Consider the following 27285-nt stretch of genomic DNA (forward strand, 5'->3'; position numbering starts at 1 on the left):
GTTTATTCTTTCTATTGTTTCCCTTCTCTGAGAAGGCATGGTGTCCGAAAAGATCCTTTTAATACTGATGTCAAAGAGTGTACTGCCTACGTTTTCTTCCAGAAGCCTTATGGTTTCAGGTCTCAGATGTGGCCTACTTTTAATCTCTACATGGCCTACACAGCAGACTCACATATAAGTAAAAATGAGACTTAATCAGTGAAGGAAAAAGAATTTACGTTTAAATTTCAAAAAGCGTCTTCCAAATAAGACTAGGACCTATAAGACTTCTATGAGAAAGGTGCTTCTTGGTAAAATAACTTTGAAAGACAATCACTATAGCCTTTTGCAAAGATTCTCAATACACATTAGAAAATTAAGTGCTGTGCTAAGTCCTGAAGTAACAAGAGCTGTTTAACACCTTTTTCCCCAGTATTTTCCAGACATATGTGCCCGATCAATTCTTTTTTGTGTAACATCTATTTCAATCCTTCAGAATGAGTGTCCCGTAAAAGCACGTCTTGGGGATGGACTGGCTGATAGAAAAATAAATAGATCCTTCTCTAAAAAAGTGGCACGTACCTCAATGATGTCATGTCTTGAAGAGAAGAGAACCCTGCTTCAAGACACAGCAGCACACTGTTTTCGCTTGATTCCAGGTCAGCTACCAGGTAGTAAACTATTATTTCAAAGAGGGACATTCTAAGTCTACCGTAAACTTCCATCACCAGGAGAAATGACATCCAAGGCTTAGGACTCTAAAGCTGCCCAGAACTTTAAAGTTCTTATTTGTACGTGAGGAAATTGAGGCCACAATAAGTTACATGGCCAGTCACAAGTTAGGAGGTAGCGCTGGGGCTGGCACCCTTTCCTCCCAACTCACCATCTAGGGTTCTTGTCATCACATCAGGCTAGGTGAGATCAGATTACGTGCCTTCCTCCCTCCCACTCGGGAAAGACTTGTAACTCTTAGGATGCTTTTGCCTCTAGTGACTTATAGATAGCCCACGGCCCAGACTCTGTGCAGTAACCAAACCACAAATCCCAAGACCGCTGGACCTTCTCTGCTGGGCTGAGGACCCAGTTCCTAAGAAAAGGCTGAGACAGCCCTGCTGCCAGGACCAAGAAGATACTAAATATCATAACATTCCATCAATAAAAGCGGATAAAGCACAGTATGGTTAAATCTATATAAAAACATGCCCCCCATCTCTATAAATAGAAGAGACCAAGAAGAAATACATCAGTGACCGCAGGTGCCTCTGAGCTGTCAGGTGATACGGCAGCTCTCCTGTTTTCGCTCTCTGCCATGTGCCCTTACCAAAAATGATTTTCGTTTTTGAATAGAAAAAAATATTTCATAAAGGGAGATCTCCCTTCCTCTAATACCTTCTGCAAATAAGCCAACTTACAGATTTTATCTAATGTGTCATTTTACAAACATTTAGAGGCACAAGACTTTTTTGTATGAGATCTCAAATCTGTTGATTCTCTATATGAAAAGCTATGTAGGCCAACTTTCTAATGTTTGAGCAATGAATGCCATATTATCTCGTTTATAGTAAATAAAAATGACTAAAAAATCAACCAATATGTAATTAAAATTTGTAATAGACTATAAGCACCTAAGCTGCTTATTTTATAGGGAAACTAAAATAATACAAAATAGGGAATACTCCACATAGGATGCTTCCTGAAGTAGCTATGAAAAAGATACCTTGTGACACTTGCAAACAATTTCCTTTTCTTCAATAGTTGTATTGATCAGGTAAGAGACATACACGAGAAACATTCTCGAACCCACTGTTCCACAGCGAACATATAGCATTTTTTCCAGCTGTAACAAAATAAAAGTATTTTAATTTAATTAATACTATGGAGATTTCCTCCTGATATACATTCTAGGATAATGTCTCCACCTTTTAAAGTTTACTGTACCAGTTGGCTAAATTCTTGGGACGCTTTTTACAGGCTGTTCCTGCCACAGCTAAGAGTGGGATTACTACTACTCCATCTTTTCTTATCATTCTCGACTTCCCGAGGATTCCTGGTGTTTGGTTCAGAAATAAAAGTAGACTGAAAGGTTATTTCAGAAAGTTACAAACTTAGTGCTATTTAGTTATTTTCCCAGGCAACTAATTCTCCACATTAAAGTCATTTGTTCTAAAACCCCTTGTGTAACAACTGCTTAAGACATTTTACATATTAAAATACGTAACGTGTATAAAATGTGCAATAAATAGTTAAATGACTTTTTTAGTCTCAGGATATGCTATTAAAATGCTCTAAAACTGTGTAAAACTCGCTACATATTTAAAACTACATGTGAAATTGATTTCCTCTCAGTCAGAGTTGGCCAAGTTCACCTGCTCCCCTGGGCGTAGGTCTCCGACAGGAATGTCAGTGAGTAAAGCTGGGTAGGACTCATCGCACAGTTCTGTTCCACGGAGGGTCACCTGAGTCTTCTGAGTTAAATTGGCATCCTGGCCTAAAAGTGTTCACATTGGCGTTTTAAGATACAGAGAATTCAAACATTATCCTAACAATTAATACTGCATAAAGAGCACTATATCATAACCGTCTATTAAGCAAACTTCCCATAGTTGACACCGCTGAAGCTTGTTTCATGTTGCTTAACACTGATCAAACCTTAAAGAGGAATGTTTACCGGGTTTTAAACCAGCGGTGAGCTTCACATCTCTGATTTCGGTCTTTTCGTGGGACTGAACAGTCACAACCAAACAATACATTTCATTAGTCAGGGCGGGAGGGTCGTGCCGCAGATGGACAGAAATGTTTGGAACTCTGGAAATGATCCTTTGGAAAAAAAAAACCTCAGCTAAGTCACTGACCTTTTTTAAAAAACAAATTATTCGAACAAAGTCTTTAAAAGAAGTAAGAAGACCCTTCACAAGCTGCCCGGCAGGGCCACTTACATCGTGCTGGCCTGAATGACTATGCTGTCCCAGTGCAGCTCGCTGGCCGGCAGCTTCGGCCGTCTTTTGAAAGACCGCGAGGCCTGCAAGGCTTCTTGGGGGGAGGCAGCGTCTCCCCCTCCTCCCTGCCAGTTTAAAACCACGCATCTTCCCGTCTCACTGCCCAGAACCAGATCCACGGAAGTAATCTGAAAGAGGGACGTCTGTCAGAAAGGCCACCTCATACTTGTTCGTCACCATCCCCTCGACAAATTCCACCACAGACTGCTGGTCTACGGAGTTCATCGAGGGGCCGTGGTGTGACAGAAGTCCGAACACCCGCTGTTAGTCTTAGCCTGACCATCGATGAGCTGTGACATTGGCCAATAATAAGCTGGGTTTCTACTTTGCCTTTAAACAGAGATAACAACCTGACTTTCTAGCTAAGATGCTGACTGCGCAGCACTGCTATGATTTTAGCACCTGGCACAGTGCCCGACGTAACACATGTCCAATTAGTGGTTGCTGAGTGAAATAAATGAATGTTTTGATAACTGTTAACATACTCATAACCTAATTCCTAATTCCACCATATTTTTCCTGAAGACATCTATAGCATTAGGAATGAAAATCTCTGCTAATTGAATAAATGTTCCTTTCATGTAAATCCATTAACAAATGTACCCAAAATAACATTATTAATTATGATTTACATCTGGTAGGCTTCCTTAGGTACCTTGTAAAAAGTAAAACAGGTAGTTAAGGATTTAGTCAAAATCATGAAAAATTTTTAAAAAATGAATACACAAAAACTCTAGCTATTGCTTAATAATAAAATCAACAGATTCACAGAAATTGCTACTGGAATATTGGTAGTATAGTCTTCTGTTTCTATCTTAGAAATAGTCCAAAGTTTAGATCAGCCAATGTTCCCATTCAAGCCATGGAAAACAAGCACTTAAGGAGTTCTTACTACGTACCAATCACTATTCCAGGCAATCTACACTAACTAAATGATTTAATCCTCATGAAACATTAAGACATAGGTACTATGATTATTCCCATTTTCCAGATGAATAAACTGAGACACAAAGAGGTCAACTAACTGCCCAGGACCACAAGCTAATAAGCTTAAGAGTTGGAATTTAAACCCACGTAATCTGGCTCCAGAGTTTATCATCAATAAAAATATTACTTTCATCATATATTTTTGAAAGGCATTTTAATCATCTATATCAAATGAATCCTTTAAAATATATATCTTCATTTTTTTTCTTTAAAAATATGCAATCAGCAATGTTTAACCATCAAAATGACACACATCTTTAGTCTGACTTACGTCATATTACACAAAACATAATTGCTACATCATATAATATATATATTTTGTTTAAAATCCCTTAACTGATCATGTGGCTATTAAAAAATGAGGTTGGTCTTATATACTAGCAGGAAATGATGTCTGATATACTCTATTAAGTGAAAAAAGCCAACTACTAAATACTATGTATGGTATATTCTCAAGGAAAGGAAACCTACCAAACTACTATGAATGATTTCTCTTGGGAAGTCCAAGGGAAAGATTTTAATTTTTTACTTAATACACTTCTGTATTATCTGAAATTTTTTCTGACATATGTATATATTATGTTATCATTTAAAACATTTTTTAAACAAATTTCATAACTAACCTCAATTTTCTTTCCCACATCTTCAGTTTTTGCAACAAATTTAAATAAAAACTTCCTTGTTTTACCAGGAACTAAGCACATCTTTCCCTGAGTCAAATTTTCTAAAACTTCACTCGCTTTGGAAGCTTCTTCGATGACACAAAACTGGTTATATTCCTGAAAAAGAGGTCAGCAAAGGCCACAGTTTATAAGCTACGACATTTGATGTCGAAGGGTTATTAACAAAAAGAAGTATTTTATGCCAAATGGAGGCACTTATACTGCCACAAGATAAAGATAATTCACTACACACAAGCTGATTTCTGAAGACATGCAGACATCCCTTTCCTGGAGAGAGAAACAAAGATTCATTCTTTGTTGCACTGGACACTACTGTGTCTCATCTCCTTTTCTTAAAAAGCCTTCTTTACTTGGCTCCTGTGACACTGTAAGATCTCCTGTTTCTCCTCCTCCTCCGTTGCTTCCTAGTTTTCCCTCAACGGTCTTTTTTCCTTCTTCTTGTCCCCTTAATTCAGAGGGTCTACAAGTTTCACTCCTTGGCTTTCAGTCCTTTTCTCTTCATGTTCACTTATTTGCAAAGTTTATCCATTTCTATATATTCTGCACCTCTGGGCTAATATTTTCCACGTAAGAACTTTTCATTCTGTCCTATTTCCCTAACTAAAAGCTCATATCCACAAGTGTCTAGAGGATAATGCCACTACCACTTCAAGTTCAGCAAGTCCCAAAGCGGAGGTATATCTACCCTCCCAGAGAGCACACTCCTTCCAGATGACTAAACGGAGACAGCTTTCACGTAAATATCTATGAAATCACCATTCTCATCCATTCAACAAATATGAAGAACTTTCCAAGAGCCATATTCTATGCCAGCAGATGAATTATCTTCACAGAAAATTCTGATATAGTTAAGTTTTATACTTTCCCTCTAATTTTCATTTCTATTCCATGCTTATGAAACCTAAGTACTCACTATTTTTCTTGTGCTCTGTGTCGAATTTCAAATAACACATATTCAGAATATAATCTAACTTTAAAAACTAATTGCTCCACATTTTAGCATTTTTATTAGTATTTAATCATAGAAGTAGTCTATGCTGGTCAAAAAAAAAAAAAGAAAGAGAAAGAAATGGAATAGTAGGATATAATGGGAAAAGTAAATTAAGAGTCTCTACATTGACCTTCTAATTCCAAATTTAGAATATTTCGGGAGGGAGCAAAAAAATTAGCTGTCCTCATGGAGCTTACGTTCTAGTAAGGAAAACAAGTAATTTACCAAATAATCACACGGACAAAGGTGAAACCCCAGCTGTGACAAGCAGTATGAAGGGTTATGCAAGCCTGGTGAGGTCAATGGGTTGTGCAGGTCAGGGAGATGCCCCTGAGGAAGCAAGGCTTCTAAGAGTTTTAAGGCACGAGGAGGAATTAAATGGATAAAAGAGAGGGAAGACCAATCCAAGCACAAGAAATAGCACGTACAAAAGCTCCTGTCCTAATACTGTGTCATCTCACTTATGTGTGGAATCTATAACTCACAGAAACAGAGAGGAGAATGGTGGTTGCCAAGAGGTGGGAGAAATGAGATGTTGGTCAAAAGGCACAAACTTCCAGCGATAAGACAAGCAAGTTCTGGAGATCCGGTACAGCACGCTGACTATAATTAACAATACTGTATCATATACTTGAAAGTTGCCCAGAGAGTAGATCCTAAATGTTCTCACCACACAAGAAAACAAAAGGTAATTATGTGAGGTGCAGCATGTGTTAACTAACCGTACAGTGGTAATCATTTTGCAATTCATGTGCATCAAATCATCATGTTTTACACTTTAAACTTACACAGTGCTGTATGTCATATCTCTATAAAGCTGAAGAAACAAACTAAATAGTTTTTGACCTGAAAAACAAAAACCCCTGTCCTTTATTGACCCTATCCCCATTCTTTGTCCTCCATATACACTCAGCAATCCAGGCTCACCTATTTTTAGACGCCTCTTGTATACCTTTATCTCCCTACCACGCACCATTATCCAAACCCTCACACTTCTGCATCTGGATTCATACAGAGAGCCTCCAGTTGTTTCCGTTCTATCATTTCTTTCCCTCTATTTTGCAACTAAAGTTCCTTAAACATAAATTTCATGCTCATGATTTAAAATTCACAAACAAATGAGAAGGAATCCTTGGGTCATGGTTTGAAGTTGAATAAAACTTACTAATCTTCACGTGACTCAGGTTCATCTAACCAATTCTACCACAGGGACATTTCTCAGTTCCCATGAGCCAAAAAAACTATTAAAACAGATAACACTCTTTACCATCATCCAATAAATAAACAGATAGATAGACAGAACATAAATAAATAAATAAATCTTAAAGACTTTTACTTACTAGCCTAACTTGAAGTTCCTTGAAGCTAGCCCGCTGACTTCCCCCTCCCCCCAGAACCCTCTGCCCTATGGGCTGTGTCTTCACTTGCCCATAAACACAGAAGGTACACTCCTGCTTCCAGTCAGCGTTTTCTCACTGCCAGACAGGTCCTCCCCGCTCTCCCCTTTTTATACCCATCTTAATTTCATCTTCATTCTTGAAACTTCCTCCCTCTTCTTGGCATGCCAACTATAACTGTATTTCTAGCCTACACCACATAACTTAGTCCTCATTACCTACTAGGGCAATCTGTAAGTTAGTTCTGGCCCTCGTCCCAAAAATGCTCATATTTTCATGGGGTTAACATATGCTAAACTGTTTGAGGTTTGCCGTGATGCTAAGAATATTGTAACTCTCAATAAATGCTTACTGGTTAAAGGCTCAATATACTTTCTGGGGGATTGGAAGATAAGCATCTATTAAGTGAGCTTCTAAGGCAAACAGCTGGAATGTAATCAATTACTTGACTATACTATATCACACTACAAAAATGTTCAAATGGAGGACATATAGTATGATCCCAATTCTGCAGGAAAAAAGTTGCTTACACATGCATGCACAGAAAACATCAAGACTACTCAAGAAGTTAATAGTGATAACCTCTGGGGAGTGACAGTGGAGGGGTGCACATTTACAGGCTGACTTTTCACTTTCTATCCACCTCTTCCACTTCAATTTAACATCAAATATATAATAGTTTTAGAATAAAGAACTAATACCAATGTTAGAATATAAAACAAATGATTTTGAAAACTAGATTATATTCATTCTGAATATGTCTTATTTGGAATTCAAGTTATACATTGTAAAAAATATATAGACAGTTCTTAGATTTCATAAGCATGGAGTGAAAACAAAAATTAGACTAGGAAAAGTATAAAATTTGAATTGCTAATACAGAAGTTGAGAAATACAAGGACATTTATTTTTAAATAGACTTTAAGAAAGCCCATTTGTTACTATGAAACCATTCGGAACTATAATTCACTAAGTTCATTTTATCGAATTTAATGAAAGCTACAAACATGGTAAAAACACATGAAAAGGTACCAGTACCTGATTATTAAAGCTGACACAGAGCTTAGAAAACCTAATGGGATGTGGACAATCAGCCTTCAGATAAATATCGAAGTGCACAGGAACATCAACGTGAAAACTCGGGGCGTGGAACTTGGCTTTGCATTGAACTAGAAGAAAAACAAGAAGGGCTGAGTCACATGACCAGGCTCTCTAGACCCACACACGACTCTGATCCACGTTCACTCTCCAGAAACGACACATCGACACTGGCCATTCTGACTGACTTCCACACATGAAGCATTTCAACAGACACAAATGCAGCTCACTTTCAAAAAACAAACAAAATTTGAATAAACTAAAGTTCTAAAACCATCTTTAATTTTAAAAACATAGTTGCTCCTGAAATGTAACTGGTCTAGGATTTTAAAGGAAAAAGAATCACTTCGCTTCAATTTATTTCAAACTACCTGCCTAGACATTAAAGCATAAAGCTTTTAAATAACTGTTCAAATGGATTTCATATAACATGTGAACTACAAAGGAACAAAGTAAATTTTAAGATGCAAACTAAGTATTTAAAATTTTGACCATCTTTATAAGTCAGGGGGGAGGAAAAAAAAATATCTATAAAATGACTGTACTTTGAAAGTGTTCTCTGACTTCCATATTTATTATTCTGCATCTCTTCATTTTGTAGAAATAAGGATGATTTCTGTGAAATAATATTGTAGATGGCTACCCACCAAATGGCACAAAGTCCTGTACTCCTATTGTGAAAACATTGCTGCCGGCCAGAGACACTCGGTCTGCCCACAGCTTCTGGGCCGTTTTCACAGCCAAGATATCACAGTCCGGTTCAGGATCAGGACTTTCATTCTGCACCAACACAGAGTTAAAGACTCGTTCAGCTAGTTATAAAAAACAATATCTAGACACAGATCTGGGTATACACATCCCCAGAACATATTTTATATAAAGAATTCCTACCGACCATTAAAACATTTATGAGGTTCTTTTCTATCCGAGATTTCTGGTCATCTTTCAGAGTTGAAGCTAACACGAAAGAAGAAGGAAAAAAACCAAAACTGTTAAGACAGGCAAGTAAAGTAAGTCCACTACCCCATTTAAGGTACTAAAATATCGTAGAATAAGTATCTCTTCTAAGATGGCTAAGCATGATTCCAGAACATTTACAGCTAGCACAGCTTTCTAAAAGCCCCAACACTTTATATACTTGCACTTGAACTCTATGTGAAAAGTTATTTATGCTATATTTTAAAAAGTAAGGCAGGAGAATTTCGTTCTCCTCAACTATAACAAGCTCAGCGAAAGTACAAATCTTATCACTCGGCAAAGTGCCTCCCACATAGTAAAAGTACTACCCCAACATTGAGACGGAAGGATTCTTTCCGTTTTAAGAAGCTTAAAGATGCTAAATAATTTTAAAGATTCAGAAGTGCACTGAAGAACACGAGGTTACCTCTTCCAAGGAGTTCGAGGGAATAGGTAACGTAATCTTTTAACTGGGCCATGAGGTAGGAGCACTTCAGAGCCGTCGTCAGTATGGATGTGAGTAGGCTCCACCAGCCCTCGCTCCGATAATCACACAGCACGTAATCCAGCAACCTCAGAGAGGACAAACGAGACACACACTGACACAGCTTCACAAGAAAGGGTCTGAAGAGTTCTCGCAGAAAATGAAGTGCTTTACTCATTTTGCTTAAACTTCAGAAAATCTTACTGAAATAGTTTAACAGGTATTTTCACAGTTAGCCAAATTTGAGGTTTCCTAAGACTTTGAAAATGAGTGGACCAGCAGATAGTACTAGGAAAAAAGAATCGCAGAAATGGAGTTTAATAGAAGTAGAAATAAATATGAAAATAATAAATCTTCAATACAAATTTCTATTCTAATTTTGCTGTAAGGTAATCAGAATACTTATAAAACTAAATAGTGAATAGGACTTACTTCAAAGCTTTGGTATAATCCTTTGCATAATAATATTCCTCTCCCATTTGAACCACTATAAAGAAAAAAAGATAAGTACATAATTTAAAATTATTCAAAGCTGCATGAAACTGTGGCATGGACGGATACATACTTAGATGACTTTTCATTCTGGGACATTTATACTTCTTAAATTGTGCAACAGCATTGCTCAGAAGAGTTATTATTATTTCCTGTTAGAAAAGGTAAAATGCGAAACATTACGATAAAAATAATCTCACGTTTTCCTTGAATATGGTAAAAAAAATAGCTTATATCGGGGGAAAAAAACTTACAGAGTGAACAACACTTCTCTCCTTCAGCTGAATGGCAAGAATTCCCACTTTCTCTTTTTCAGGATCAGAAAGATCAAAACCTGCGTAAGACAAGACGCACCCCATTTTAAAGAGCTCATTTAATACAAATCCTTCACATGAACATGGGACATGTACACTCCTTGAATCCTTTACTTAATATAATGTACTTAAGATCCTTAAACATTCTAGAATTTTCAAGACAGCCTTATTAGCATGGAAACTTCTCTGTGGTCTCTGTTCTGAAAAGAACATTACTGAGTTCAACATTCTTTGCCGACCGGAATCAACCACCTGAAGAGCAGTATCATTCTCTAAACAGAGCATACTTCCTGGGTATTAAAGTCAATCATTTCTTAATGCTTCAGGTTCAAGTGCCACAGAAACTGCTCAAATTAAGTATGTATAAAAAACAGAAAAGATACAGAGACATTGTTTTCACAGTGATACCAGTTAATGCTGTTTTACAATGTCAAATATGGCAAATCGTTAAAGTTAACTGGAATTAAAATATTTAAATAGACCAGAGTGGCCTAATTGTGTCATTTAAGACAACAGATGTCCAAATGTTTTAATCACATCTGCATGTTTAATTATAAATTATTCGAAGATGTAGTGATACAAACAAAACATTCCAAAAACTAAACAACTGAAAATCATTAAAAAATGTTTAAAAGCACACATTTTTACCTCAGTTTGTTATGCCTACTGCAGCTAATGGAAAAACTATGATCGCAACCTTTGCTGTTTGAGGTTCAGAGAAAAGCGAGGAAGGAAAAACTATTTACTTAGTATTCCTTGTCGCCATGATCTTTGTCCGTAAAAGTCGAGAAGGCCTGTCTGCGTTTCTAAGGGATCAGGATTGGGATACGTTACAGAGGCCTGTAAATCAAAACACAACCCTAAATAAGAGCTGCCATCACAAACCAACTCTCCCTCAATCTGTAATAGAACAAAAAAGTTTTCATAAATACAAATACCAAACACACGTTCAGATATCAAAGCTGTGAATATTTTAACATCAATTAAATTTTCACAAAAGTTAAACTAAAAATGTTTCGTTTAATATTTAAGTAATCTCATAAAAATCAAATTGAATAAATCAAACTGATTCTGACAAATGATTTCATAGTAACCAACTTGTTTACATTTCCTTTTTATCTTTGCTATAACAAACCAGAAAAAACATATCACACATTACACTTGATGTTTATTCCATATGTATAAGTGCTTTTTGTGCAAATGAAAATAATGTTATAAGGAGTTTTAAAAAGAAAACACTATTTTCCTTCTTTATCACTTGGTATTGGGGGTAGGGACTTTTTTGGCACCAGAATTTACAAATTCACACCGCTTTATTTTTCTTTTTTGTAACTTTTTCCCTCTAAAACCAAAATGTAACACAAGTACATTGGTGAAAAATGCAGAAAACATCCAAATTGAAAAAGATAAAGATTTAAATTAGCTATAAACCTACTACCACTGTTAACAATGTACACATTATTCTTCCAGAGTTTGCATGCTAACATTTATTCATTATCAATTGGAATAATTTTTCAATCTGCCTTTTTCATGTAAATATAGTCTACACATTTCACCATATCACTAAATACTATTTTTCATGGCTGCCAGCTGTTCTACATTTTAATAAATTCCCTACAGTTGTTCATCTTGTTATTTGTATTTTATATTACAATTAATAAATCTGTCAGAACTTTATAAATAAATCTTAGTATTCATCTCTTAGGATCTCTTATCTGCCTTAGGCTTCCTGAAAATAAAATTAAGGGTCAAAGATATGCGTGATTTTAAGGCTTCTCAAACTATTATTTGAAGGAAATATTATTTTACATTCCAGTCAAAGACATTTGTTAATGCCTGTTTCCTCATATCCTTATAAAACCCAGTTTTAATTACTTTTAAAACACCATGTTCAAACTACAATATGCCAAACTTTTAAAATATAAAACATGCAATGAAGTTATAAATCATAAATAAATAATGGCAGAAAATAGTCTAGTTATATCACAATCTAAGGGAAAAAAAATCAATACATTTAAAGTACTAATATGCAGACTCTGTTTTTGGAATAGTTTTTAAAGTAGTACTGTTGATAATATTTACCTCTCTTAGGAGAAGAAAACTGCAGATTTTAAGTGAAAATAAACTGATATAACTATATGAATATAAATGTTTATATAGAGACACATACACACACACACACACACACACACACCATGTTCTTATTTTAAAGGTGCTTATGAGGAAGCTGATATCTGACAATAATTATCCAAGAGAAAGGCAAAATGAAATGTCAAGTTTAAGAAACTATGCAATTAACACTATGTCTCACACAGAGTTTTCCACAGAAGAAAACCCCAGGAAGAGGACGAAGTCCAAAGGCGTGCTCTCGGGTGGGTCACAACAAAGCCCGTTCCTCCAGGGTCCAAACTCCCACAGCAGTCAGCACACAAACAAAAGAGCGGATTCACAGTGCGCAGGGACTAAACTGCGGCTTTTACTCTACAGCAAGTTTCTCCTGTCTAAAGCACTAACTTATTGCCAATTGTAAAAGTTCTTCAAAAAAAAACTTCTGCTTAATTCACTGGTGAAAATGGAGGACTCAGGCTAAAACTGAAAATAATCATAATTCCTGAAAATATAAAAGAAAAAACTGATTATATTCAAAGGCTTGGAAAAATTATCGAGACCAATCAGTCTTATCTTCTTTCAAGGGAAGATTAATAAATCTCCTAAATGCCAGATAATACAGGAGTCAGTAACTTACTTCGTGGCTGCAGAGGGTTTTTGCAAGCTGCTTCCGCTCCTGGGCATAGTACGCTGCCTGCTGGTAATAGAAACCAGGATTCTGAGTTTGAATAGCCGTCAACCCTAACTTAATAGCTTCATCAAATAAATCTCCAAAGGCCTGGAATCTTAAAGAAAAAAGAGCAACAAATAAAAAAAAAGAATGAAAAAGAAAAAGGAAGGCAAAAGAAGCTCACTTCTAATAATTATTCGCCCTGGAACCATAACCTCAGGAGACTGTATTAAAATAATGGTACTGATGAACTTTAAATTGCTGGGATTTCTTTTAACTACCAATACAGACTAAGTGTAGATTACAGATAAATTCTGTATTTAAGTCAACTCTTCTGTGCTAACAAGTCTTCATAAACATACCATCAAAGTAGATGTCAACACAGTTCCCACCACTCAAATACACCCACGTTTCTGGGAACAATTTCATTTTATCAATTTTTAAACATCAGTCTCAAACAGCATGTTCCATGTCAACGGAATTTTGTTTTGTTTACTGCCATATTCTCTGTACCTAGACACATGGTGGAAATTCAATAAATATACGTTGAATGAAAGAGATGGTACCATGATTAACTGATTTCCAGTAAGGAACTATATGAATCAACGTCTATTACTGGAAACATGCTTATGCTACATCATTAAAAATCTACTTACTGACAAAAATCTTACTTCAATTTACAATCAAAATCCAGACTAATTCCATTCCTTCATATCCCAAGTATTTCTTTAAAAACATTGTAAAAGTACAACTTAAAACATACTGTTTAGCCATCCATGCAGCATGCTCAAAAGACAACTCTGCACTTCCGATTTTTTTCTTACACAAGTCGACGTGTTTCCGGAACTGAGCAATTGCATCTAATGGGGTGTTGTGCTGAAAACACAGCCTACAGATCTGCAAAATGTAACATCAGCCCCACAGTAAAGAGGAAAATCAAAGTCAAAAGGCATAGCCATTTAAAAATATGTAAAATCTGAGACTAACTTTAAAAAGACTACAGAATTTCCTTCTTGAAGTTCTTTGCAATAGAACTGATTTTCTCTATCAGAATGGTTATGCTACAACCAGAGGTTATGTCCCTTTGATAAATGAAAGTATTCAGAATTTATACTGAATCTCTTCTATACCTTCGGAAAGCTTTTCAAAAGTCTAGAACAAAAAACTGTCATACCCAGTAAAGAACATAAAGATGGGCAAAAATAAAATCTCTCTGACAGGGCACTGAGACAGGACAGATTAACCTTCAGTTTTAGAATTTCCAGAAAGCTCAAGATTTTCTGTAGCACACTTAGACCAGAGCAGCCTCCAGATCAAACAAGGATTACAAACATTCTTGAGAACTTTTTGTCTGAAACGCTATTTCAAAACAGTAACAATCCATGTGAATACAAGGTAAAAGGAAAAATAGAAGAAATAAAGCCTAAATTTATTTCCACATGCTTATTGCTAGTTTTAATTTTATTTTTTAGTTACAAAGGAATATATGAAGTCAAGTCTCTCATCCACCTGTCCCTCAGCTGTCCAATTTCCCTTTCCAGAGGCAACAGCTCCCGGTACGTCTCATGAAATACTCTACGCGCAGACAAGCGTGTGTGTGCATTTATACATACACTATTATTTTATAGAAATAGCGTCTCACTAAATATGCTGCCTTGTTTGTTCACCTAACATTATATCTTAGATATCATTCCATGTTAATATATGAAGCTGCCTCATTTTAACAGTTATATAAAATTCCACTGTTTGGAGTTGTAATTTATATTAACCAGTCACTCACTGCTGGGTTGTTTCCAGTCTTTTCCTATTATAAGATGCAATAAACATCCTTACATATGTGATCTGCAAGTCTGAGCATATGTCAGGTATATTTTCTGAAACGGAACAGCTGGTCAAAGGGGACATCCACTGTAAGTCTGTATGGTCATTACAAACATGTTCTCTGTAGAAGCTGGACCAGTTACACTTACACAGCGAATTAAACTGTCCACCTTCACGTCACCAACCCAGTGCCAGCCATCTTTAAAAGATGAGTGTGCAACATTAAATGCAAAACAAACAGCCCCCACTTGTGCTCTGGGGGCATCTATTTCTACCATATACAATCTTAAAATGCTCAAATAACAGCTAAAAGTTTCCCCTAAGGCAAACAGATACACCTTTTCCATGGCTGTGTCATTAAACCAAGGACGGCTTACATAGTTCTAATACGCTGCATCTTTTAAAATTCAATAATAAAGGCAGCTTTCTTCTCACTCCCTCCCGCTCCCACTTACAAATAAACAAAAGACCTTCCTCAAAGAGTTTTACAAAAGTAAAACTGCTCTAAATGAGAACTCAGGACCCATACTCAAAACTAAGCATTACAATTAGGCTCCTAAGAACCAGGGCGCTCCTGGAGACACAGGACATAAAAGAGGAGAGCATAATTAATCAAATATTCACTTTTCAGAACAAGTAACTAACTTTGATTTTCAAATTTTTAAGACAATCTAACATTTAAGGACAGATTTCTTTATTTGGAATGGAACTATTACCTTGTAGTTTATAAATCCTGCCATAGTCTTAATTTCCAGAATATTTGTTTCATGGGCTCTCAATTCATGTACCAGATTATAGGCGGTCCTATAATTCCTAATATAAACATGGGGAAGGTGGTTAATTATGACATAAATTAATTTTAAGAAAAGATTCCTGAGAAAAAATTATTAGAAGTAACAGACAATATTTACTCAAGATTTCTTTGCACTCGACAGCTCAATAATAACATATACATATTAATCTCTGATTTCTTGGAAAATGATATATTGATTAATAATGTGTGGAAGTAATCAATGACTTTTCACTAATAGAGCCATCACATGTATGTTGTTCTGTCATTAACATCTGTTAATAACTGATAGAAAGCAAGTTCAAAAATGAAAGTAAAGTGGACAATCGTCCAGAATTACATTAAAAATTAGCATTCTGTTGAAAAAAATAAGTATTTTTTAAAAGCACCATTACAAGCTTCTCAAATAGAAATTCTATTAGCAAAAAAGACAAGACAGTACAGGTCAACAGCTTTTCTATCAAGGATCTCTACAAGTTAAGTGGGTATCACTGGTCTCGGGTATAGGCTGGCGAGGGGAAATGTCCTCAGGGTGGCTAGCGCTGATGGAGACAATGGTGTGAGAAAGGGCAGCCCAGAAGGAGGCCTACCCTAGAGATGGGAGGTAATGAGAAAATCTGTCTTCTCCAAAGAAAATTCCTAACTTCTAACTTCTCTGGGTAAAATTTTTCTTTCCAGTTTTACTTTTGAACTGAAGTGGAATTGAAGGTTTTAACTAATACCATGGATAAAAAATGAACAACATTAAAGCCAGCTATAATTATATGAAGTTGTTAAGATTTAGAGAACATAATTTGGTGCTTCACATCTCAATAACAAAACAGAAGAGGTTTCTGCAATATTGCTCTGAATAATAGATTTATTTTTATTTATTTCTCTATTTTTCTCCCCTGTACACTTAGCCTCTTCTCAATTTTAGGATATACAGTTACGCGTTGCTTAACACTGGGGAAACGTTCTGAGAAATGCATTAGGCAATTTTGTCATTGTGTGAACATCACAGAGTGTACTTGGACAAAGTTAGATGGCACAGCCTACTACACACCTAGGCTATATGGGACTAATCTTAGGGGACTGCTGTAATATATGCGGTCTGTCATTGATCACAACGTTGTTATATGGGCTCATGACTGGATAGAAGTTTTTTACCCACTTGTTACACTGCCACTGTCAATCTTCAAAAGCTGAGTGAAAGCCAGAAAGAGATCATGTTATATGCTTAGTAAAAGCAAAAGAATTAAATGCTTGACCACTGCCCACACATATGCAACTACTCTTCAAAGCTCTAAGTAGAGCCTTTGAATGAAAAATGATGCTATGACAGGCATTATCAACCAAAAAAACTAAATTAAAAATAAAACTATAGTTGAACTGAATAAGTGCACTACACACCTTACGACATTCATAGTCTGATTTAGATAATGTTTAATGTATATTTAACTTTGGAAATCAGTCTTAACACGAGGATTTTACTGAATATACAAGTAAGTAGTAGTCAATAGGATGGGAAAAATTTTAATATTATGTTTCTTTAGATCATGAAATTTAATTGGACCAGAAATCTTTATGACACTATGAAGTTTATTTCTGATAGTAAAATGGAAGTTTTTTTAAAAATCCCAAAATATTATATTCCATTCACCTCTAGACAAATTAAAGTGATTATTACATACCTGAATCTAAGCAACATAAACATTTTAAAATTAAAGTTTGGTTGAGATTTAGAAATTGCCATTAATATATTATTGTTAACATAAAGATAAAAAAATTTAGTTCGGCAACTGTTAGAAACTTACTTCAGAGCATTTTGTGTATCTTGTTTCAACTCACTGAAGAAAGCTATCTTGAACTGATGTCTAACAAATAAAAGCTAAAAAAAGAATTTAAAAAACACCATTATTACATATATTCTCTTAAAAATTATAATAATGTTTATTAAAAGGAGACATAAAAGTATGAAGGAAAATATTCAAAATTAAAGTTCAAGAATTATTCCAACAAACAAATATAGTTAAGAAGGCTGTATCTATCTTTAAGAACTTTAAGGGCAAAGAGCACAAAGACAGATTAGTTCTTAAAAGCTTTAAAAATAACTTTAAAAGTACAAAAGCCTTTTAAAAACATCAAAGTATGAAAGATATTTAATAATCTCCTCAAAAATAATCCATGATGAATAATCTCTCTAGAATGCTTCTATTGTCTCCTTCATTAGGAAAAAACACGTACCTGGTGTGTTGTTTTATTCAAAAATTCCTTATGAGATTTCACTCTTCTGATCTCAGTGTAGTAATAAGTCTGTGCATGTTCATAAAAGGCATTTTCTAACCTGTTAAAAAAGAAACACCAACATTCAAACACTGAAGTTATTTTAAACCAAACTGTTTTCAAGAATCTTATTTGTAAGACCTGAAAGTAAAATGCCAACAGAGATAAGGTCTAGTTCACTTCATGATTAAGCTAAAAACGGAAGCAAAATATAACCTGAATTTCCAGATTAAAAATCTAAACGTAAGACCTCCCAAGAGCCATTTCCAATTATTTACAATCCAAGAAATAACTGATAAAAATCTTTTTTGTAATTTGTAAAAACTAGGTAGTCTCTATATTACTTCCTCCTCTATTATTGTTTTGTTTTAAAGATTTTTTCCCCTTTTTCTCCCCAAAATCCCCCAGTACATAGTTGTGTATTTTAGCTGTGGGTCCTTCTAGTTGTGGCATGTGGGTCACCGCCTCAGCGTGGCCTAACGAGCGGTGCCAGTCTGTGCCCAGGATACGAACCAGCGAAACCCTGGGCCGCCGAAGTGGAGCACGCAAACTTAACCACTCAGCCATGGGGCCAGCCCCCACCTCTATTATTTTATAATTTTATAAGAAGTCTGAAAGAAACAGATATCCAATCAATTAGATTTGACTACTTTTTGTGGTTTTAATTTAGAGTTTAAAGGATAAGAAAATTAATGGGAAAAGGACCAAAAATGAGAACTGGTTTAAGTCTGCTTCCTGCCATAACTTTGAGACTACATAAGAACAAAGAAAATCTGACCAGAGATGGGTAAGCAACTGAAAGCTCCTTTTGTGAAATGAAGTACATATCCGAAATATCTGCCTAGGGCAGGAAAAAAAGCTGAATTCATAGTCAGGTAAGGGTTGAACTTCAAGGTTTTTCCTCCTCAGAACAAAACAGAATTTTGAAATTGTATTCAAAGGGTTTAAACACATCTAAGGAAAACACGTGAAAAAAAAAGGAAAAAAACAATGGATAAGTCAAAAACTTTTAAATTAGGTATTGTATTTTTTTCTTTTTCTTTTTTTTTTTGAGGAAGATTAGTCCTGAGCTAACATCTGCTGCCAATCCTTCTCTTTTTGCTGAGGAAGACTGGCCCTGAGCTAACATCCGTGCTCATCTTCCTCTACTTTATATGTGGGATGCCTACCACAGCATGGCTTGCCAAGTGGTGGCATGTCTGCACCTGGGATCTGAACCGGCAAACCCTGGGCAGCCGAACCAGAACGTGCGAACTTAACCACTGCACACCAGGCCAGCCCCTAGGTATTATACTTTTAATTTGATTTTTCAGGTTAAGATTTTCTACTTTCAAAGCTAAAGCTTTTAAATTTTTAAAATATGAAAATAATTAGACTGGGATGTCTAATCTTATGGCAGCCAGAAATGTCTATAGGTTATCCTAAATGATTAAAAAAAAAAAAATCTTCTCAACAGAGAAATCTGTATTACTAACCTAGATTATGTCAGTAAAGATGAAAGATAAGCTTGCTTTTAGTTTTCAAGTTGGATGTGCACTCAGAGATAAAATACCTCTTAGTTAATACAGAGAAATAAGAGCAAGCATTATTTCCTGTAAACTTGTTATGTCAAACCAAATCCTTCCCTCTCTTCTAATATAACAGATCACACAGTTATAGAGATATCCCTGGATATAGGATAAGAGTTGTAAGACTAACTTTTTAATTCATATACTTCTATACTATTTGAGGGTGGGTTTTTTGGAGAAAAAAACATACAGCCAGTTCAAAAGGACATAAATGAATAAATGACAGATTTAGTCAAGATAGGAAGAGGTTAGTGAAAAGATCAATTCTTTTAGTAGATATTCCAAAATTATACTTTTAAGGTGACATCAAACAATTAAGAATGCTTTCTCAGGGAAGCAGACCTTGAGTTTGACTTTGAATCCTACAAGAGAAAATCCAACCAACTCAGTCTTCCCGTTTAGAGATTTAAACTAGCTGAATTTTAAATATCCACACTCTTTTCATGATGTTCCTCTGCCCCAAATAACTACTACTTCCTTCCCACTGACCTAAACCTCACAGCACAAGTGCTGTCCCTCCTGTTCTTTAAAGCCTGCCCGGGCCACATCCAGCACACGTTCTCTGAAATCCTACAGGACTTACACACTCCACCACAGATCCTACACTCGCATGCTCGGGTATTTAACATGGATGTTTCCATCTCACCAACTAAGTTAGTTCCTCCATGAAGGCAGGAACCAATTCGACTTCAAGACACACACATGCATACATATATATACACACATAAAAATATACACAGAGACATCTGCATTTTAAATTTATTATTTGACCTGCCTTAAAATAGAATTTATCCTACCAGGTCTTTTAGATCAAAATTTTGATTACGAGCAGCTCCTTACTCCAGCGGTTTATCAGAAAATACATGGTATTCATCTTAGCAAAATTCACACAAAGATCACGTGGACTCCATTTTCTGCTACCGCTGCAGCAGCACGTCACTCAGACACCCTTTTTAGAGTCTGAAGACGCATATCTTAGCCACGACAGCTGAACTGAGCCTCGCTAAGAGCTAAGGCAGGGTGTGTCAAGCTCCGCACTATCGATGTTTTGGACCAGGTGACTGTTGAGTGGGCTTTCCTGTGCACTGCAGATGTGCAGCGGCATCCCCGGCCTCTACCCACTAGATGCCAGCACAGGACGCCTCAGTCGCGGCAATCATAAACATCTCCAGGCATTACCAAACGTTTCCTGGAGGGAGACCTCACCCCAGTAACGAATCACTGGATTAAGGTATAGGACAGGGGACAAGTAAAGAAGGCTGCGTGTGAACTAAGCCTTAAAAGTTAAGAGAGCCCAGAAAAGGGGAGCTGGAAGGCAGGAGCGAGCATGAAAGCACAGTGACAAGAACAGAGTGAGAACTGGGAAACACTGAAGTGCCAAGTACAAGGCCGAATTGTCCAATGCACAGAGAGGTACTGAAAGGCCAGTGGGGAGCCTGGGACAAGCCTCGGGGGAAGAACCAGCAGTCGGCATGTGCTGCCAGCCCTCTGGAAACGCCCCTCTCCTCTCTGTGCCTCTCAGGGTCACACACTCGCATTTAAAAGTCAAACTCAGGACCCCTTTCCTCTGCCTTCCACTTCCACTTTATCCTTAGCACTACTGACCTGACTTTCTTGTTTCCAGTGTGCAGATTTATTTTGCTAACTTTTCTTGCAGCTCATCTTCTCATCTGACTCTGTTGCCTTTTCATGCTTTCTCCTTCTGAATTTATTCTCTTTCTTAGAAGCCCTGTCACTTAGATAGCAATGAGAACGCCCTAAAACTTCCTGTAGTACTTCATTTTCACTAGTTTGCTTCTGAGAGACAGGAACAGATGCCAGAGAAGCAATAATCAAAGATAAACTGAACTGTTCTTGAGTTTAAGAAGGACACACGCAGAATGAAAAGGAAAACCATTTTATAGTTAAGATCAATGAAAATATTCACATCTAAATACATCCTAGCCATTAATTTAATACTATGAAACTCCTCTGCAATACTAAATGCTAGAAAACAATGGATAATGGTCACATATTTTGTGAGATAATGTTGTGTCCTCACGTAACATTCCTTATATACAAAGGCTTTGCAAAGATATCTAAGGTATGGTGGGCCTCAGATGCTTCTTAAAAATTATTTAAATATATACATCAACATATCAAAAGGGGAGCAAAATAGAGGCCAGAAATGGAGCCGCTGTCATATAAAAGGACCAGTATGTCACAAAAGGACACGGGGGAGTTACTGAAAAGCACAATGGAAAAACACGGAAGAATTTTTTAAAAAATGAAGTTGACCTAGATGTCCATATTGTGTCAATGAGGTAATGCCAAGTGGCAGTTCAGTACATGTTGTATGATTACATTTATTTTTAGATAAAAAGACATTTTTAGGAAGCAAACGAATTGTTGATAGTGGCTACCTCAAGGACTTGGAGAAGGTTAAGGAGTTGACAAAGAGGACTTTTATTCTTACCTTACATCCTCTGTACCATTTAATTTTTTTCCCATGAACATGTACTTTCTTTTTTTAACAAATAGGTCTAGGTTACCAGTTTCTCAATTCTTAATGAACAATTTAAAAAAATTTTTTTGAAGACCTTTATTTACCTTATAATATAACCCACAAGGTGGTCAGTGTGGGGCAGCACAAACAAAGACTTTCCTGAGAGTTCGCACGCATTGCATAAAGCTGCAGCCCTTTCTGAAGCAATGACATCTTCTCCTGTCGCCAAACCCCACAAAGATGAAGAGAAATAAAATAATTAATGTATTTCTCTAAGTGAATGCTTCCCCAAATGCGAACAATGTAATTAAGAATAAAACCCCAAACCACTTTTCCCCATACAAGTAGGACCCCAGGTGTCCTTGGGAGTTCTACGGGGTTCTTAGAAGCTACACAGTACATATCCATTAGGAAAACACTGTGGAATTTCCTACTGAGCCAAGATAGACAGGCCAAGTAATGCCAACAGATACACCACATAACTATTTCAAAAACCATAACTAAAAATGGAAGCAATAATACACAAAAGTGGTTTCCAAACTAGGATGTTTCAACATAGAAAAAAAAAATATTTTGGCCTCTCAAAGTCTGAGAAGGTAGAAGAAATAAGCATTTGAAACTAAGATCTTCTCTTAAAGAAAATTAGAAATCCTATAGTATTTTCCTTTGCCCTACTGCAAATTAAGAAATAAATACTATGTAAGGAATATAATTTCAAATAAATCTCCAATAAGCAAATAACATTCCTTTTTAAAAAATGAAGTGAGTAACTGTTTTGTCAATTGCTATGTGCCTACATGGTGAAGTAAGTAGAACCTGGGAAGGAAAATTTAACAAGATTTGCACTCCTTACAATTTTTAATTTTTTACAGTAAGCATTTATGCATGCATTATCGGTACTTTTTAAAGTTAAAAAACCATCTTTCCCATAACTGAAAACGCATAAAAGATTTTACCATTAAAAACTATGCCTCCTGATAACAGAATTGGAAGTATAAAGTAATTAATTCATCATTAATCAACCTTTTGATACCTGGCGGCAAAGGCGTTTTCTTCTGAATCAGAACCACTGCAACTTTTGTGTTTCTCCCTTGTAAACTTTGCCTGCAATGGAAAAAGAATAATGAAATTAATTAAATAATTAAATTGTTTTAACTTAAAAAAATGTATTCGGGACTTTACTTAAATTCAAGCTCAATAATTCAATCAAAGAAAGACAAATTTCAACTAAAAAACCCCAAGATTAAAGGAAATCTTTTCCTGCATACAAAGAAACATACATGCCACAATGATTTAAATTTTAGAAGTATAATCTCACATCAAGCTTCTAATCCTTACAACATCTGCGTTAAAAGCAAAGTTTAATCTATAGCTTTACGTAAGAGTTACAACACAACTTACTTCTTTACAGTGGTACGTTACAGAGCAGTGATCCAAAAGAATGAAGTATTTCAAAACTGAAGTGGTGATAAAGCAAGAGGTTCATGAGAGTAAGGAGAAAATTACTACACCTCCAAAAACATACCATAAATGCAAGAAAAGGCACTTGGAAATTTGGACTAATCTGTCTTCTAAATTTCTTCACATACCTTAGCACTACATAAGCTAATACTAATGCTACCTGTTAGGAAGTGAACAAGTTTCCCTGGAGGTCAGCAATCCCCAAATGACCAATGCAGTCTAAACAGGACATAGACGCCTTCAAAAATGTTAGTAAGCAGCAGACATGTGCAACCTCCCCGGTCAGTCTGATGAGTGGAGAGCCCATACCTGACTATTTCCACTCTGGTAGCGCACTCGGACTGCTTTTCTTTCCACTGAGGCTCATCCCAGTCCAGCTCATAGAACACGACCACCAGGGCTGGCACCAGATTCAGATGTTTATTCATCCAACCCGTCTTTAAGATGCCTTTAGGAATGTACCACTCATATGACGTTCTCTGCAAACATTGGCAAACGGGGAAAAGAGTTATTTGATAAGAACAGCAGCAGAAACCATCTGTTATTGAGGGACAGGCACTTTAAATGCATTTATCTCACGCAATACACATATGACACATTTTTAAGATGAGGACATTCAGGCTTACAGAGATCAAACGAGACAGCAAGTATGTGAGGTAGAATCTCAACCCTAGAGCCACTACAACTTCCATTTAAAGAACGACCAAAGCCAAAGCATTTCTAATGATGGCAAGGCTCTCAAATACCCTGGAAGTAAACAGCCCTTTTCCAGGTAAATTCTACTGATAGTCCTCACCATTCCAGTTTCTGTTATTGTAAAAGCCACTCAAATAAAATCTAAAACCCAATATGGCTTCATTTGTTTGAAATGTATACTGCCAGGATGGCATTTCACCTTACTTGTGGATGAAAGAAAAAATGGTGGGGTTTTTTTTGCTGAGGAAGATTAGCCCTGAGCTAACATCTCTGCCAATCTTCCTCTATTTGGTACGTGGGATACCACCACAGCATGGCTGACGAGTAGTCTAAGTCCATGCCTGGGATCCCAACCTGCAGACCCAGGCTGTCGAAGCGGAGCATGCCAAACTTAACCGCTAGGCCACAGGGCCGGCCTGACAATTCTTAAATATAGAAGCATAACAGCAGTCACCAGGGGTCAGCACTAAGTGTCACATCACGGGAAGGGGATGTGGTACATGCATCTCCCCTGAAGAACCCAGTGGAAATCTCAAATTACTTCCAAAGCACCTGTACTGACTCATACTACTTCAGCTCATGTTGGGCCAACGTCTACCTCAAGTGAGGAAGGACAAGGATAGTAAGGAATCCTGACACAAAAATCTTGAGGACTCTGGAAGGAACCAGGAACAGGAAAATGAAAAGCTCCTGAATTGGAGAATTCATCAAGGAGAAAGGGGATGAGCTCTGCCGGGCCACAAGCCTTCCAGGACACAAACACCACATTAAAAATATGCGTAAGGGCCAGGAATGCTATATCTTGCACAATTTCAGAGAGAGCTCACAGCTTCTACAGCGGGGTATATGCAACCATCTCCAGTGTGTGGTTCTCAACACACAAGCATCAGCTGGTGACCAAGTTCACAGGGCCCACCTCGTAGAGCCTAACTGAGGAGGCCTGGCATTTACATTTGCAATAAACACTCCAGGTGAGGATGACATACATGGTCCAGAGATGAGTCTCAAAAACACTGCTCTAGGGCAGGGAAAGAAAAAAAAAGGTGGGTGGGCAGTTTATTTCAATCAACATGTCTTCTTAACTGACTTTCAGACCAACCTCGCAAGATTATGATAAATAACAAATTAACCACCATACATAACTTTCTTAAAAAAGTAAACCGACATAGAACTACATACATATTAGCAGCTATTATTAATATCATCATCATTATAATTATCATTTTTCTAGGTAAATCAGAGTCTCTACAATGATGTTCACCCTAAAAGTCAGTTTTGAACTTAATACCTTTTCTTATTCCACTCTGATATGTAGAACTCCCCAAGGACAGAGAGCATGTCTTATTTAAATTTCTATCACCAGCCTATTGCTTAGTTTCAGGGACCTAACACAAAGCAAAATACGTGTGTGAAATTGAACCAAACTGTAAAGACCACGGATTCTATAAGGATACTGGTAATGATGAATGGGGAAGTGAGACCTTCTTTCTAAAGAGGTCTTTACAGAGAGTTGGGGTATTTTAAAGAAATGCAAAAAGAAAAACCTAGGCTCATAGGATAGAAAGTTAAATAACAACTATTATTAAAGATACCTGTAGGGTATTCCATACAGGAAAAAGCCTAGGGTTTTCTTTATACATCACTGTAACCATTGCCTTGATAAACTCAGGGGTTTTCTAGCACAGACAATAAGAATAAAAAAGATATACAGGGGCTGCTCTGGTGGCGCAGCAGTTAAATTCACATGTTCTTCGGTGGCCCGGGGTTCGCCAGCTTGGATCCCGGGTGTGGACCCACGTACTGCTTATCAAGCCATGCTGTGGCAGGCATCCCACATATAAAGTAGAGGAAGACGGGCACAGATGTTAGCTCAGGGCCAGGCTTCCTCAGCAAAAAGAGGAGGATTGGCAGTAGTTAGCTCAAGGCTAATCTTCCTCAAAAAAAACCAAGATATACACACACAGAGGGAGAGAGAGAGAGGAGAGCCCCTATGCGATCATAACGTGATTACCTTGGGTCTACATTTGGGATACTCATGGTCTCCTGGGAGCACCTTGAAAGAAATTGGTACCCGATCAGCCCTCCGATTGGCACAGAAAGCATCCCAGACGGCTCGATGGACAGCATTATAAACTACGTCCAGGCCCGTAAGAGTAACAAAAGCCATAGGCCGACAACATAATTCCACAGGGAAGTCCCACTGTGTGGGGCTCATGTCCGAGGCGTCTCAAAAAATCTGCAATACAAATGTTAATAGTCATAATTAATTTTTTAAAAGCCCATATCCATATCTAATATATGAAGCTCCACCATTTAAAAAACATTACAAAAAGGCAAAAGACTTTGCAAACTTTTGAGCAAATACAAAAGAAGACAGCAAAAGGGAAAACTTTAATTCCTAAATTGACCTATTAAAATTTAATAGCTATCGGTACTATATTTTTTAAAAATGTTTCATATTACAAAGGTTGCAGTCTACTTTAAAACAAATCAGTATTTTCAGTAACATCTCAAAACGCACACAGAACTCTGGGATGAGCAGAACAAAAAAGCAGGAAGGTGATCAAATTAAAATAGGCCTCATGACCTATTTTCAGCTATAAAGAAAAATAATTATTGACTCACACATAAAACAAAGTACAAGTATCTCTAATTTCTTTATAATTGCTAACATCTAATTTCTAAATTCCTAGGATATTACTAAAATAACATTCTAATTATCTGAATAGCTATGTTTTCTCATTTCCCCACAATTAATATAAAATGTACTATTTAAAGGAAAATCTATCTAATAATGAATGGAAACCTCTAGGAAGACAGGTTTCTATTGTGTCCTTTAGCTGAGAATCAGTCTATAATAAACCCAAGTATGCACGAACTTCAGAAAAGCAATTATATAAAAATGTGTTTATTCCAAAAAAAATTATCATTATATTTTCAAAATAATTTCTCATTTCCCAAAACATGTATCATGAGGTTCTTTTAAAAGCTGATCTTCACTAGCATATTTCACAGGCCTCAAATACAATTTGTGTGAAAAGT

The 27285-nt window shown here is 36.6% G+C and overlaps 1 protein-coding gene across 1 annotated transcript in view; it reads right to left on the reverse strand.

Annotated features, from left to right (window-relative positions):
* The window catches only part of TRAPPC11 (trafficking protein particle complex subunit 11), a 46341-nt gene that overhangs the window by 17092 nt on the left and 1964 nt on the right, over positions 1 to 27285 (reverse strand). Inside the window, exons 2-23 of the mRNA XM_070598222.1 lie at positions 26255 to 26479; positions 23857 to 24026; positions 23120 to 23190; positions 22191 to 22305; positions 17995 to 18094; positions 17565 to 17638; positions 15695 to 15791; positions 13921 to 14054; positions 13125 to 13272; positions 11125 to 11218; positions 10319 to 10398; positions 10138 to 10216; positions 10005 to 10059; positions 9516 to 9661; positions 9027 to 9088; positions 8779 to 8911; positions 8072 to 8202; positions 4586 to 4741; positions 2916 to 3103; positions 2648 to 2796; positions 2346 to 2467; positions 1697 to 1816 (exon numbers count right to left, since the gene is read on the reverse strand). Of these exons, the coding sequence (XP_070454323.1) occupies positions 1697 to 1816; positions 2346 to 2467; positions 2648 to 2796; positions 2916 to 3103; positions 4586 to 4741; positions 8072 to 8202; positions 8779 to 8911; positions 9027 to 9088; positions 9516 to 9661; positions 10005 to 10059; positions 10138 to 10216; positions 10319 to 10398; positions 11125 to 11218; positions 13125 to 13272; positions 13921 to 14054; positions 15695 to 15791; positions 17565 to 17638; positions 17995 to 18094; positions 22191 to 22305; positions 23120 to 23190; positions 23857 to 24026; positions 26255 to 26458 (2628 nt within the window). The 5' untranslated portion in view covers positions 26459 to 26479. The remainder of the gene's footprint in view (positions 1 to 1696; positions 1817 to 2345; positions 2468 to 2647; positions 2797 to 2915; positions 3104 to 4585; positions 4742 to 8071; positions 8203 to 8778; positions 8912 to 9026; positions 9089 to 9515; positions 9662 to 10004; positions 10060 to 10137; positions 10217 to 10318; positions 10399 to 11124; positions 11219 to 13124; positions 13273 to 13920; positions 14055 to 15694; positions 15792 to 17564; positions 17639 to 17994; positions 18095 to 22190; positions 22306 to 23119; positions 23191 to 23856; positions 24027 to 26254; positions 26480 to 27285) is intronic.

The sequence above is a fragment of the Equus przewalskii genome, chromosome 28, assembly GCF_037783145.1.
Source record: "Equus przewalskii isolate Varuska chromosome 28, EquPr2, whole genome shotgun sequence".
NCBI classification, from domain to species: Eukaryota; Metazoa; Chordata; class Mammalia; order Perissodactyla; family Equidae; genus Equus; species Equus przewalskii.